Below are 13,579 nucleotides of genomic sequence, written 5' to 3'. Positions count from 1 at the left end.
GTTCTTATTTAGAGGTAATTACATGAGGAACAAGTAAATGAAAAGTGTTTTAGGGTAACATGAAGTCAGGTGGTAGGAGGGACTTGTTGAGGGGAAAACACTAACATAGACTCTGCTGTGCTTTTCCAGCGCCATGCTTTTTGACTCTGACTCTCCAGCATTAGCAGTCCTCACTTTCTACATATTGAACCAAGGGACCTGTTGCTATGCTCATAATTTCCATGACTCTCTGGTTTCAATAAACATGAATTTTGACTACTTTCTCACAATTCCAAAATAGCCTTCACCCTAACACAAGATAAAGAAATACTGTTTCAGGCTCCCAATCATGCCTGAAACAAAGGTTGTCTATTCTCCTGACTTTAGAATTTCTTGTTTCAACCATTCTCTTTGTTTTGGCTACTTGCTTTGCTTTCTGAGTAATTCCTAATGTCATTAAACCATAATATTGTTTTGGAGAAAGTCTGAACTTACATGACACCAGGTCATAGTTCAACAGATTTATTTGAAATCACCTATCCTTTGGAGCACTACTCCTCCAAGTGATGAAGGAGCAGTACTCTGAAAGCTTGTGATTTCAAATAAACCTGTTGGACTATAACCTGGTGTCATGTGACTTCTGACTTTGTTCACCCCAGTACAACACTGACACTTCCACATTGTTGTTTAGGGACATCCTCTTTGCAGTTTCTGAATGTCTGCAGATCAAAGCAGACATTTAGTCCTACCATCTTCAGCTGCCCCTTACAGTTTATCATGTATTTTACTTTTTTTTTCAAATTATCCCTCAAGACTGAACTATCCAGCACTGTCTTTAGGTGAAAAGTCTACACATCAAGTTGCAGGAACTCTTGTCCTCTGACATGGAATGTAAAAAACCTAATTTTCAAACAATTTTTTCTATAACAGCAACTTCTTTTTCTGACACAGTACAACTTCATGTAAGCCTGCCCATTTCTAATTTTTAATAAAGCTGAGTGACCAGGTTGTCTGCAGGAGCTGGGTTGGTCATTTCAATATTTATTATTGTGTGCCTTCATGTTAATGGTCATTCCCTTTTTAAACCACAAGTGTCTAGGTTTCCCAGACCTTGGGAAATATAGTAGCTTTAAAGGACATCAAAAAACTCAAACACAAATTACGTTCCTTTTACAGCACTCCTTTCTGGGCAGGAGAAGCAGGAGTGCTTCCTTCAGACCTAAGCTACAAGAAAAATAAACTTCATGATTTGTTTATTTCCCATACATGGGACCACTACTGGACTGTTCCAAATCACCAAATGTTCTTCACTAGAACTACTATCTGATCCACACCACCTCATTCCAGCAATCGGGAATCCACCCAGGACGCCCTGTTACCTCTCCCTGCCCCTTTAATCCCTGACTCCCAATACACCCACCTGCCCAATCGGGCTACTGGTGGTTGACGAACAATGAAATGCACCCTGCCCATAAATTCTTCTGGATGTTCTAACACTCACTTATTCATAACTGTGCTTTTGCATGGAACTCTTCCAAATTAAATCCATACCACTTTAATTTGAAAGTTTAACAGTCACTTTAGGCTGGATCTCAAGGGATAGAATGCATATATAAGCTAGGATTTTGTGGAGTTGGGCTTGAGAAATGATTGTTTGGGAGAACATCATATGATAGTCTGGTTATTCTGATCAAAATCCAAATATCACTTTGATTTTTCATTTTTAAATTAAAATTGTACAAACTTGCTTATGCTGTAACACATCTGGTTAATTTTCTTCACATGCCAAGAACTCCAATTCAGCCAAATTACAGTACGTGTACTCCTGCTTGAACAGAAACTCTCTCTTCCAGTTCTTTCCATTTGCAAGCCTCAGTATGGGGTCAATGGGAAAAAGTTTGGAAAACACTGCCTTTAGATATGGGGCATCACTGGAAATGCTGTCATTTAGTTCTCATTTCCAGGAACTGCAAAGAAGGGGTGTATGGCCTTTCTGCCTTATTTCGACAATGGTGTTTGGTAAGGATTTACAGAATTTTGATGTGGCAACAATGAAGGAATGCTGTGTGATTTGCCAGGTGCACTTAGAAGAAATGTTTCTGGTTGGTGGCAGACACGGGTTTGGGAGGTGCTGCTGAAGAACATTTGGCAAACTGTCAAGGTGCATCCTGTCAATAGTATACCCTTCAGCATGGCATTGGCACAGGCTATGCAGCTGTTCTACTTCAGTGTCTAGTGTTCAATGGTGATCCCCCAGTTTGATGCAATTCAAGACAAAGGCAATTGAAGTGGAGATAGTTATGCTCTCTCTTGTTGAAGTATTGACTGACAAAAGTGCTATTTGCTTCATACAAAGACATTGTTTCATTATTTGAGCAACTGTAATTTAAGTGGTCTGATGCAGATCTGTGGCTTGCTTGGCCATTTTCAGAGAACTGGTTCATGTCAATCACATTGCTATGAGTCTGGAATCACATGCAGTTAGAGTTAGCAGTTTTCCTTCCCATTAGTGAAACAGGTTGGTTTTTATTACAATCAACAAGTTTTATTCATCACTAGTGATTTAATTAGACATCTAAATAGTGTAAAGTTAACTCTGGCTTTCGGCAAAAAGAGGCACTGCATTTATGAAGTAATTGCAATGAAAAATGAAATACCTGCAGCAATGAGTTAGTACTGAGGAGATTGGTTTTCAATGAGCACAACTGTCTCACTTTGTTCCAGGCATAACTTCAACCACTGAAGAATTTTCCCAATGATCTCTATTGACGTTAATTACCTTATCAATGTCAGGAATAGTTGTTCTTTCCCTTGTGTCACAGCATATGCAAGTGTCATTTGATAATGTCCATCACTTTACTAACAACAAGGAGGAGAATGATTGAAAAAGTTTTTACAATACTCATACATGGGATAAGGCTCTGGCTAAGACAGTATTTAACCCTCCTCCCTAATTTCCCTGGAGAAAGTGATGATTGGCTGACTTTTTGAATGACTGCAATCTGAGTATAAGGGGAGGGGCCAAGACAGATATGTCCTTATTCTTGGCCGGGACCTATGGTCCCACATCCTGCGCTGATCCAGGCAGAGTAGCCCTACTCCAGACACAATGGGCACCTTGAAGCCTCAATTTAGGTTAATGGTCCAAGGTATAGAGACATCCATAGCACTGAAGACATTTCCAGGATTTTAACCCATGACACTGAAGGAACAATATAGTTTCATGTCAAGATACTGAAGGGAAACCTGCATGAGTCAGAGTTCCTGTGCATCTGCTGCTCTTAGATTTCTAGATGGCAGAGATTGCAAAGTTATAAGCTACTTTTTAAGAAGGGTGGTAAGGACGAGCCAGGGATCTATAGACCAGTGAGCCTGACGTCGGTGGTGGGCAAGTTGTTGGAGGGAATCCTGAGGTACATGTATTTGGAAAGGCAAGAACTGATTAGAGATAGTCAACGTGGCTTTGTGTGTGGGAAATCATGTCTCTCAAACTTGATTGAGTTTTTTGAAGAAGTAACAAAGAGGATTGATGAGGGCAGAGCGGTAGATGTGATTGATTTGGACTTCAGTAAGGCATTCGACAAAGTTCCTCATGGGAGACTGGTGAGCAAGGTTAGCTCTCATGGAATACAGGGAGAACTCGCCATTTGGATACAGAACTGGCTCAAAGGTAGAAGACGGAGTGTGGTGGTGGAGGGTTGTTTTTCAGACTGGACGCCTGTGACCAGTGGAGTGCCACAAGGATCGGTGATTTGGATGCGAACATAAGAGGTACAGTTAATAAGTTTGCAGATGACACCAAAATTGAAGGTGTAGTGGTCAGTGAAGAGGGTTACCTCCGAGTACAACAGGATGTTGATCAGATGGGCCAATGGGCTGAGAGTGGCAGATGGAATTTAATTTGGATAAATGCGAGTTGCTGCATTTTGGAAAAGCAAATCTTAGCAGGACTTATTCACTTAATGGTAAGGTCCTAGGGAGTGTTGCTGAACAAAGAGACCTTGGAGTGCAGGTTCATAGCTCCTTGAAAGTGGAGTCGCAGGTAGATAGGATAGTGAAGAAGGCGTTTGGTATGCTTTCCTTTATTGGTCAGAGTATTGAGTACAGGAGTTGGGAGGTCATGTTGCAACTGTCCAGGACATTGGTTAGACCACTGTTGGAATATTGTGTGCAATTCTGGTCTCCTTCCTATTGGAAAGATGTTGTGAAACTTGAAAGGGTTCAGAAAAGATTTACAAGGATGCTGCCAGGGTTGGAGGATTTGAGCTATAGGGAGAGGCTGAACAGGCTGGGGCGTTTTCCCTGGAGCATCGGAGGTTGAGGGGTGACCTTATAGGTTTACAAAATTATGAGGGGCATGGATAGGGTAAATAGGCAAAGTCTTTTCCCTGGGGTCAGGGTGAGAGGGGAAAGATATAAAAGAGACCTAAGGGGCAACGTTTTCACACAGAGGGTGGTACGTGTATGGAATGAGCTGCCAGAGGAAGTGGTGGAGGCTAGTACAATTGCAACATTTTAGAGGCATTTGGATGGGTATATGAATAGGAAGGGATATGGGCCAGGTGCTGGCAGGTGTGACTAGATTGGATTGGCATATCTGGTTGGCATGGATGTGTTGGACTGATAGGTCTGTTTCCATGCTGTACATCTCTATGACTCTACTTTTGCAGGAGCCTGGGTGAGCTACTGCAGTGCATGTTGTGGATGGTACACACACTGCCAGTAGTGCACTGATAGAGGGGTGAATGTTGAAGGTGGAGGATGGAGTGCCAGTCAAATGGGCTGGTTTGTCTTGGATGTTTTTAAGCTTGAATGTTGTTGGAGTTGCATCCATCCAGATAAGTGCCTTGTAGATGGTTGACAGGTGTTGAGAAGACAGAAGGTGAGTTACTTGTCACAAAATTCCCAGTCTCTAAATACTTCTGTAGCCACCTTATTTATATGGCTGGAGAAGCCAAACACTGACTGGGTGTGCTTTGCAGTACAGCTCCTGTCCATGCACAAGCATGACTCGGACCTTCCCAAAGCCGGTGATTTTAACAGAGTCCTGCTCACATGCCCACTTGTCTATCCTCTGCATGCTGCAATGCTCCAGTGAATTACAGCGCAAACTGGAGGAACAAGGAATTGAGGGCTACGGGGAGAATGCGGGTAAGTGGAGTTGAAATGCCCATCAGCCATGATTGAATGGCAGAGTGGACTCGATGGGCCGAATGGCCTTACTTCCACTCCTATGTCTTATGGTCTTATTGTCTTAACAACATCTCATCTTCAGACTAGGTACTGTACAACCTTCTGGACTTAATATTGAGTTCAACACCTTCAAATTGTGAACCTACTCCCATTCCTTTACTATCTTTTAGCTTTACTCGTTACATTCTCTGTTACCATGTCCTCTCTCTCGTCCCCCACCCCAGTGGGACTGTCTATTCTTTTCCAGTCTGGCAGTTAGTCACACCATTGTTCTGCCATTCTTAGTTCAGATTAAATGATCAGAATGTATCAATATCCTTTTTCCCTCAGCACTCCACTTCCTCCCCCCCCCAACTATTACATAAATGCTGCTCCCCACCATACTCCATGTCAGCTCTGAAGAGTCATCAGGACTCGAAACGTTAGATGCTGCCTGACCCGCTGTGATCGCCAGCATTTTTTTTTTCGGTATTTATATGTTGAGTCAAGATTCTTTGTTAACCCTAAGACATAGATAGTGGGGGATTCAGCAGTGGTAATATCATTGAATATTAAGTGGCAATGGCTTAGAGATAATCATGTCTGTTGTTTGTGAGGCACAAATGTTATGAAACTCTTATCAGTCCTAGCCTGGATGTTGTCCAGGTCATGTTGCATATAAACATGGACCGCTTCATTATTGTGAATAAGGTTGAACCTTGTGTAATCGTCAGCAAATATCACCACTTCTGACTCCATAATGAAGGAAAGGTCATTAAGCAGCTGAAGATGTTTGGTCTTATGACACTATTTTAAGGAGTTCCTGAAGTGATGTCCTGAAGTGGGGCTGAGTTGATTGACCTACAACAACAACAACAATCTTACTTTTGCACAAACCATTATTCCAACCAGTGCAAATTTTTCTCTTTAATTCCTATTAACTTCAATTTTGCTAGCGACCCATGATGTCCTGCTCAGTCAAATGCTCTCTTGGTGCCAAGGTCTGTCATTCATGCCTCGCCTCTGGAGTTTTGCTCTTTTGTCCATGTTTTAACCAACATCATAATGATATCATTTGGAGCCAGTGGAACCCAATCTGCACATCAATGAGCAGCGTATTCCTTTTGCAAGTATCACTTGCTAGCACAGTTAATGACCCTTTTGTCACTTTTTGCTGATTGAGGCCAGATTGATATAATGGTATCAGGTGATGTTGGATTTGTCCTGCACTTGTGTCTTGGACATAACTGGTCAATTTTCCACATTGAAACCTGTGTTGTAACTGTACTGAGACAACTTGTCTAGGAGTGTGGCTAGTTCAGGAGCACAAATCTTCATTACTTTTGCTGGAATCCTGTCAGTGAATCAAATTAGTTGAAGACTGGCATCTGTGGTCCTGGATACTGAAGGATCAGATGGATTATCTACTCAGCATTCCTGACTGAAATTTAATGCAAGTGCTTTAGCCTTTTGCACTGAGCTGGATTCCTCCTCCATCATTGCAGATATGGCTTTGAGGAGCCTCCTTTTCTTAATCGTTTAATTGTCCATCACCTTTCATGACTGGATCTTGCAGGATGCAGATCTGATCGTTTTTTTTTGTGTGCCCGATTCTACTTCCACTGTTTGAAAAGTAGGAAAGCTTGTTTTAATCTTGTAGCTGAAACTTTTATTTTTATGCCATTTTTGACTAGATTGGATTTGACCTGCCGTTTTTTTTTTGACAGACCAAAAATGTTCCACACGGTTGTATAGAAACCGTGCTGTAGCTGTAGGGGGAATCGTCGAGGTCTGTGACTACTGATCAAAGAATTTCCATGACCTCGATATGCAGTTAATTAAGCACAAACATCCTCTAATTGGTTTTGTAGCTTCGCATGTAATATGTGATTGCGCCAAATGCTTGAATATTCAGCACCATATGAGAGAGAGAGTGGTTGGGAAAAAAAACTGTATTGAAAAGAAACTTGGTTTTCCATTTTAAAAAAAAACCGAATGAACTGCGGATGCCGTAAATCAGAAACAAAAACGGAAGTTGCTGGAAAAGCTCAGCGTGGGGTCTGGCAGCATCTGTAAAGAGAAATCAGAGTTGACGTTTCGGGTCCGGTGACCCTTGGCCATCACATAACTAGTCAAAAACCTGCCTGGTACAAACTCGGACGTTTGGCTGCCTATTGAAGTGGGTTGTCTGATTTTATAAATATTAGTTTGTGAAAATTGCTCAATTTCCTACTTTATCGCAGTGACAACTCGTCAAAAGTCTTTTGCGTTGTTGGCTGTAATACAGGCAGTCCTGAGGTTGTACAAAATGCTGGGCAATGCACATTCCTACAGTGCTTAAACTTTACGTACAGTATTTGCATCTATCTGGAGACAAAAAAAATTACGTGTTCAAAATTTTATTCTCGGTTTTGGATAAACGGCCAAAAATGGATTAATTAACTTGACTGGTTGTTCGCAAAGATCCGGATGAGAGGTCGAAGTTTAGTCAGCTTCCTCCTTGTGAGTTGGCTTGTGAGCCTGTCTTGCATTAAGCATTGGAATTATATTAGCACTTCGCTTACGTCTCTTCGTGCTTTTTGTCACCATATATCCGATGAAAGTGAACAACCATTCTTGGATTTCGCTTGTATTCCTGACCCTGTGACTGCTTTACTCTGTTAACAGCCTACTGTGTCTTGTTTCAATGATGGAGAGTCCAGCCTATGGGTCGACACGCTGACAGTTTGGCTCCACCCCGGGGGCGGGTTCCAGCGGCCTCGCGTCGGAACTTCTGGTCTTACTTCAGAACAACAAACATGAGTGACTGTAAAAAGGCCAGCATTTTAATCGTGGGAAGGTAATTGTTTTGTCTAAAATTAGAAGAGATGTGCGGGTCCTTCTTTAAAACGTTTGGCCTGTTGTTGGAGTGTGCGATAGATTCATTGTTACAAAATATTGTATTTTCTAGTGGAATCGTTGGACGGAGCTGGGCCATGTTGTTTGCAAGCGCAGGTTACAAAGTCGTTCTTTATGATACTGTTCAGCAACAGGTCTCTTCCGCAATTGAAAGTATAAGGTACGGTGTGATGCACGAAATTCATAGAAACGGTCCTTTCAATAGTTCTGAGGAAGAGTCACCGGACCCGAAACATTAACTCTGATTTTTCTCCACAGATGCTGCCAGACCTGACCTTTTTCCAGTTATTTGTTTTTGTCCCTTTCATTTTATTTCAATTCTTAACTGTCATTAATTCATGTACATAATGTATAACTTTGATTTTTTTTGTAAAATAATGAAACGGTGGTGACGATTGTGTAACACACAATGTTTTCCTGATCTCTGAAACCATGTCCAGAATGCTTCAATAAAACTTGAGACATGCAAAAGAGTATTAGAGTCGGTACTTTGACAGGAACCAAAGGCACCAACTGAAGGAATTCCAGTTCACTTGGCCAAACCCCCATCCATGTATACTTAGCTATTCAGCTGAAGCCCTCATTTTAAAGAACCACTGGGCTTTAATAGTCAGCTTCTCCCTTGTGAGTTGGTTGGTGAACCTGTCTTGCATTAAGCAATTGGAACTATATGAGCACTTCGACCTCTCATCAGGATCTTTGCAAACAACGAGTCAAGTTAATTAATCCATTTTTGGCCATTTATCCAAACCAGAGAGTAAAATTTTGAACACTTAATTGTTCATTAACTTTAAGAACATCACAGCAGCACTTAAATATTGAATAGGAAAATAATTAGAAGTAAGGAATCATTGACAGGATAACATGTACAAATGCATGCCATTAATGTTGCAGTAATTTAGCATGAATTACTTGTAATCGTAAACTGACTGAGATTATCCCGTGATTAAATTTGAAATAATTTTGGATTACCTTAAAGTGGAAAAACTAAGAGCATAAGATAGCTAATGTATTGAACAAATTAAAGACTATATGGCTTTAGTTAGCATTGTTCTCAGAATTTATGATCTTGTCCCTGTAAGGTAGTATGAATTAACGTCATCACATTCCTGATGAAGTGCTATCCCTGAAATGTCAATTCCCTTGCTCCTCGGATGATGTCTGACCTGTGGTTTTCCAGACCATACTTTTCGACTCTGAACTCTAGCATCTTCAGTCTTCACTTTCTCTCAGAATGACATAACATGTAGCATCACTCTCCTCTGAGGCAGCTGGTGTTGTTCTTGTGCAGTCAGTTATGAATGTATGTAGAGGTGATATTTTGCTTTGAGTATTCCCTACTTTTGATAAATTCACATTCCTATTGGTAGCTGTATGCAAAAAAAGGAAGTTGACTACATCATCTGGATAATACAGTAATACCAGCTTAATTTATTTAATATTTATCTCATTTAGCATGGGTAATGCTAGCAATGTTTCATCTCAAAGAACAAAATAAACTGCTACCAAAATTGATCTGTGATAAGCTGATTGAGCCTTCCTAAACTCAAATCAACATCCATCAATTGTATTCCTTGATTCTTTATCTGATAACCAAGCTGCTATATCTATATTATCTATTAGTTTAATGTCTCACAACTTAGTTTATCTTTTCAAAAGTGTTTTGGAAATCAAACAAATTTCCAACAAAATAGTCAAAGTTAATGGAATGCTGACACTTTTATTTCAAAGGAACTGAAATTCAACGTGAAGACAGAATTATGTTTTGCTTTGTAATACCTTGTCACAGTGGTACATTCAGTTTTGGGTAGTGATCCTGAAGACAGATATGTTAAACTTGGTGTTCAAGCGGATTCACCAGAAATATCAGTTAATTTACTTCTACATGGTTTAGAAAGCTACGATAAAAGCATATGAACAAGAATAGATGCAGAAAAAAAAAACTTTCCTCTGAGGAAGTACAAAACAATAGGGCAGAAGCGTGAAGACAGAATTGGAATGTAATAGAAAGCTATATTTAACAATGCTAAGTGTTACCACAGAGTATTTTATCTCGTCAATATTTTGACCATCTACTGCTCTTAATTTTGGATTGGACTCTTTAGGTGAAAAATTAATTCCTCAAATTTATATCGATCTCGCTGGATTATCTCTACAGTAAATATGATCACAAGTAATTGCTGAATTACTGCAACATTATTTTGTAACTTGTTTTGTCTATGATTCTTTGCTACTAATAATTTTCCTACTCAATTGCCTATTTAATGAGTGTAGTTGAAATATGGTTGTTAGATTAGATTGGTTTTTTTTTTAGATTTAGATTAATTACAGTGTGAAAACAGGCCCTTCGGCCCAACAAGTCCACACCAACGAGCAATCCACCCAGACCCATTTACCCCTCACCTAACACCACAGGCAATTTAGCATGACCAATTCACCCAACCTGCACATTTTTGGACTGTGGGAGGAAACCGGAGCACCCGGAGGAAACCCACGCAGACACTGGGAGAATGTGCAAACTCCACACAGACAGTCGCCTGAGGCTGGAATCGAACCTGGGACCCTGGTGCTGTGAGACAGCAGTGCTAACCACTGTGCCGCTCACAGTTGTTGTTTTTAAAAAAAAATTAATTCAATCCCCTTGAAAACTTATGGATGATAGGCAATTGATATTTTCAAGATTGAGATTGAAATGTTTTTATCAGGAAAAAGCAATATTGAGCAAAGACAGTGAGATATGATTCAGCCATGTTTGTTTTAAGTGGTGAGACAGACTTAAAGGGGCAAGTCATTGTGCCTTTTTACTTAAAAAGTAAAGGGAGATACTGGAAATAGTCATACCTGCAAGTAGCTGTACAGAGAAAATGTGCGTGTTTCTGGTTTGTGGACCTTGAGAATTGGGGAGAAAAAAACTAGCAAATTTAACAGGTTTTAAGCAAGTGAAGGAAAGGGAGAAATGAAAGTCAGGAATGATTAACTGATAAAACGAATATCAAAGCAAAATGGAAGAAGAAACAAAAAAATGGGTCTCGAGGCATTTCCACTTTAATTCATTTTCTCGTTATTGAATTTGATTCTATGTTTTTAGCTAGTGCATGTCAGAACACAACTTGCTGCAGAAATGTTTTCCTCATTATTCCTGGTCCTTCAGCCAATTAATGAAAACTTTTCCTCTGATTAGTGACTCTACTGCTACGAGAAACAGTTTCTCCTTACTTATTCTTGTCACACTACTACACCTTTTGATCATCTGCCAAACCTCCCCCATTCTTATCTACTGTTTAAGATATCTACAGTTTTTTTAAAAAAGATTAGATTACTTAGTGTGGAAACAGGCCCTTCGGCCCAACAAGCCCACACCGACCCGCCGAAGCACAACCCACCCATACCCTTACATTTACCCCTGCATCTAACACAACGAGCAATTTAGCAAGGCCAATTCGCCTAACCTTTGTTATCTGTATAATCTCTCCTCATAACCTAACCCCTGAAGTACAAGAATCATTCTTATAAACCTACATTTACTAACTCCAAGGTCAATATATTCTTCCTCAGGTGTGGTGCCCAAATCTGCTCACAGTACTCCAAATAGGCTCTAATCAGGGTTTTGTCTAACTGCAACATAACTTCTGCATTCAAATAAAGATTGAACTTCTAGCTATTTTTTAATCAATCTGCTCAGAGATGTTATTACACACCCCTGGAACAGGTGGGACTTAAACCTGTGTCTCCTGATCCAGAGGCAGGAACAGAATAGGCACTTTACAACCTCCAGACTTAATGAGTTCGACACCTTCAAATTGTGAACCCACTCGCATTCCTTTCCTTTGTTTAGGCTTTACTTGTTACATCCTCTATTGCCATGTCCTCTCTCCCCTTCCCTCACCCAGTGGGACTGTCTTTCTTCAGTCTTGCCTCATACTTGAAGCTTTTGATGTGGTACCTTATTTTTAGTAAGTTGTCATTGCACCCTCTTTAAGGCCTCGATATCCTTTTTCTAAAGTGTAGGATTGGCTGACATTGGTTGAGACAGAAGCAACTGAGGATTTTGGGACTACTAATCTCTAGCACAATTCATGTGTGCATTTGTACACTAAGCTTTTGGGCAAGTACACATGGGCAAGATATGAAATCTGTGAGCACATGAACTTTCAGCATCCATTTAAATTCTCCACTCACTTTTACTCTGACCTCTTTGACCTCATTCCCTGCACTGATCCATTGAAGCTCAATGTAAGCAACACAAACAGCATTTTTTTTTTCCCCGCACTTCTCACGTTCCATATTGAGTTCAGCAATTTCAAATCTAGATTTCTGGCCCATTACTTCATTAATCTCATATATGTAGACAGGAACTGTTAGTAATATTTGGATTTTTTTTGGATTTATTACCTCTTCTAGAGTAGTCTTTTTGTTTTATTTTAATTGTCCCATTACCATTTCTTCCAAGCTTACACTGTCCAACCATTTGCCATTTAATTTATTTTTTTTCTCTTCCTGCTCACCCCACTTTCTCCACAAGTACTACCAGCTCTAAGTATTTACAGTATTTTCTGTTTTTGTTTCAGATTTCCAGAATCTGGAGTCTTCTGCTTTCTGATTTATAGGAAGTATATTTTAAGCAAGGAAAATCCTTTAGGGTGGTGTGGGATTTCTCTGATAGATTTAGGCATGGCTAAAGATGCTGATAGGTTCCTTTGAATATCAAGTTGAAAATCTACTATTTTAGAGACTATTTTAATCATACTGTGCACAACAATAGATTATGCAAACAAGGCCACTGTGCCCTTCAATCCTCTCTCCCATTCAATAATATCATCTCTGATATTTTTTTACCTCCATTCTCCAGCTATGCATATTCCCTATTATCTTTCATCCCCTTTTGTAATCAAGAACCTATCTAACTCTGCCTTAAATTCTGCATTCATAGCCTTTTGAGAAAGGGAATTCTAAAGTCTCTCAACCCACTGAGAGAAAGTGTTTCTTCATTTCTGTTTTAAATGGGCAGCCCTTTGTTTTTAAACAATGGCCCCAAGTTCTAGATTCTCAAATGAAAGGAAAGCTTTCAATATGCCCCTGGTTAGGTCCCCTCAGGATCTTATGTTTCAATTAAGTTACCTCTGATTCTTCTAAACTCCAGAGGATACAGGCCAGGCATGTGTAGCTTTTCCTCATAAGGCAGTCTGCTCAATCCAGGTATTAGTCCAGTAAACCATCTCTGATCTGTTTCCAATGCATTAACATCCTTAAGTGCAGTGACCCATACTGTATCCCATACTCCAGATATGGTTTCATCAATGCCCAGTATAACTTGAGCACAGCCTCCCTACTCTTGTTTTCAATTCCCATCACAATAAACCTTAATATTGTTAGCTTTTCAAATTTGTACTTAAATCACATTTTAAGAGTAGTAATTTTAACAAGGCTGTCATCAAGAGTATTATAGAACAGAAGTTGGCACACACCAGGAGATACTAGGGCAGATGATTAAAAATTAATTAGAAGACGGGGGTTTTAAGGAGTGAGTTTC

The 13,579-nt window shown here is 40.0% G+C and overlaps 1 protein-coding gene across 2 annotated transcripts in view; it reads left to right on the top strand.

Moving 5' to 3' along the window:
* Window positions 1-7,211: 7,211 nt before the first annotated feature.
* cryl1 (crystallin, lambda 1) overlaps window positions 7,212-13,579 on the top strand; it is a 97,060-nt gene continuing 90,692 nt past the window's right edge. Inside the window, exons 1-3 of one of the 2 annotated variants that reach the window (XM_043691913.2) lie at window positions 7,212-7,330; window positions 7,819-7,990; window positions 8,102-8,209. In XM_043691913.2, coding sequence (XP_043547848.1) covers window positions 7,857-7,990; window positions 8,102-8,209 — 242 coding nt within the window. In that variant the 5' untranslated portion in view covers window positions 7,212-7,330; window positions 7,819-7,856. The remainder of the gene's footprint in view (window positions 7,331-7,818; window positions 7,991-8,101; window positions 8,210-13,579) is intronic. The other variant, XM_043691909.2, reaches the window with a different exon arrangement.

The sequence above is a fragment of the Chiloscyllium plagiosum genome, unplaced genomic scaffold, assembly GCF_037043375.1.
Source record: "Chiloscyllium plagiosum isolate Xiang-an unplaced genomic scaffold, Cpla_swu_hap1 HiC_scaffold_6, whole genome shotgun sequence".
Taxonomy (NCBI): Eukaryota; Metazoa; Chordata; class Chondrichthyes; order Orectolobiformes; family Hemiscylliidae; genus Chiloscyllium; species Chiloscyllium plagiosum.
Note: the sequence above shows the minus strand (reverse complement) of the source record. Positions and strands in the feature narration are given on the sequence as shown.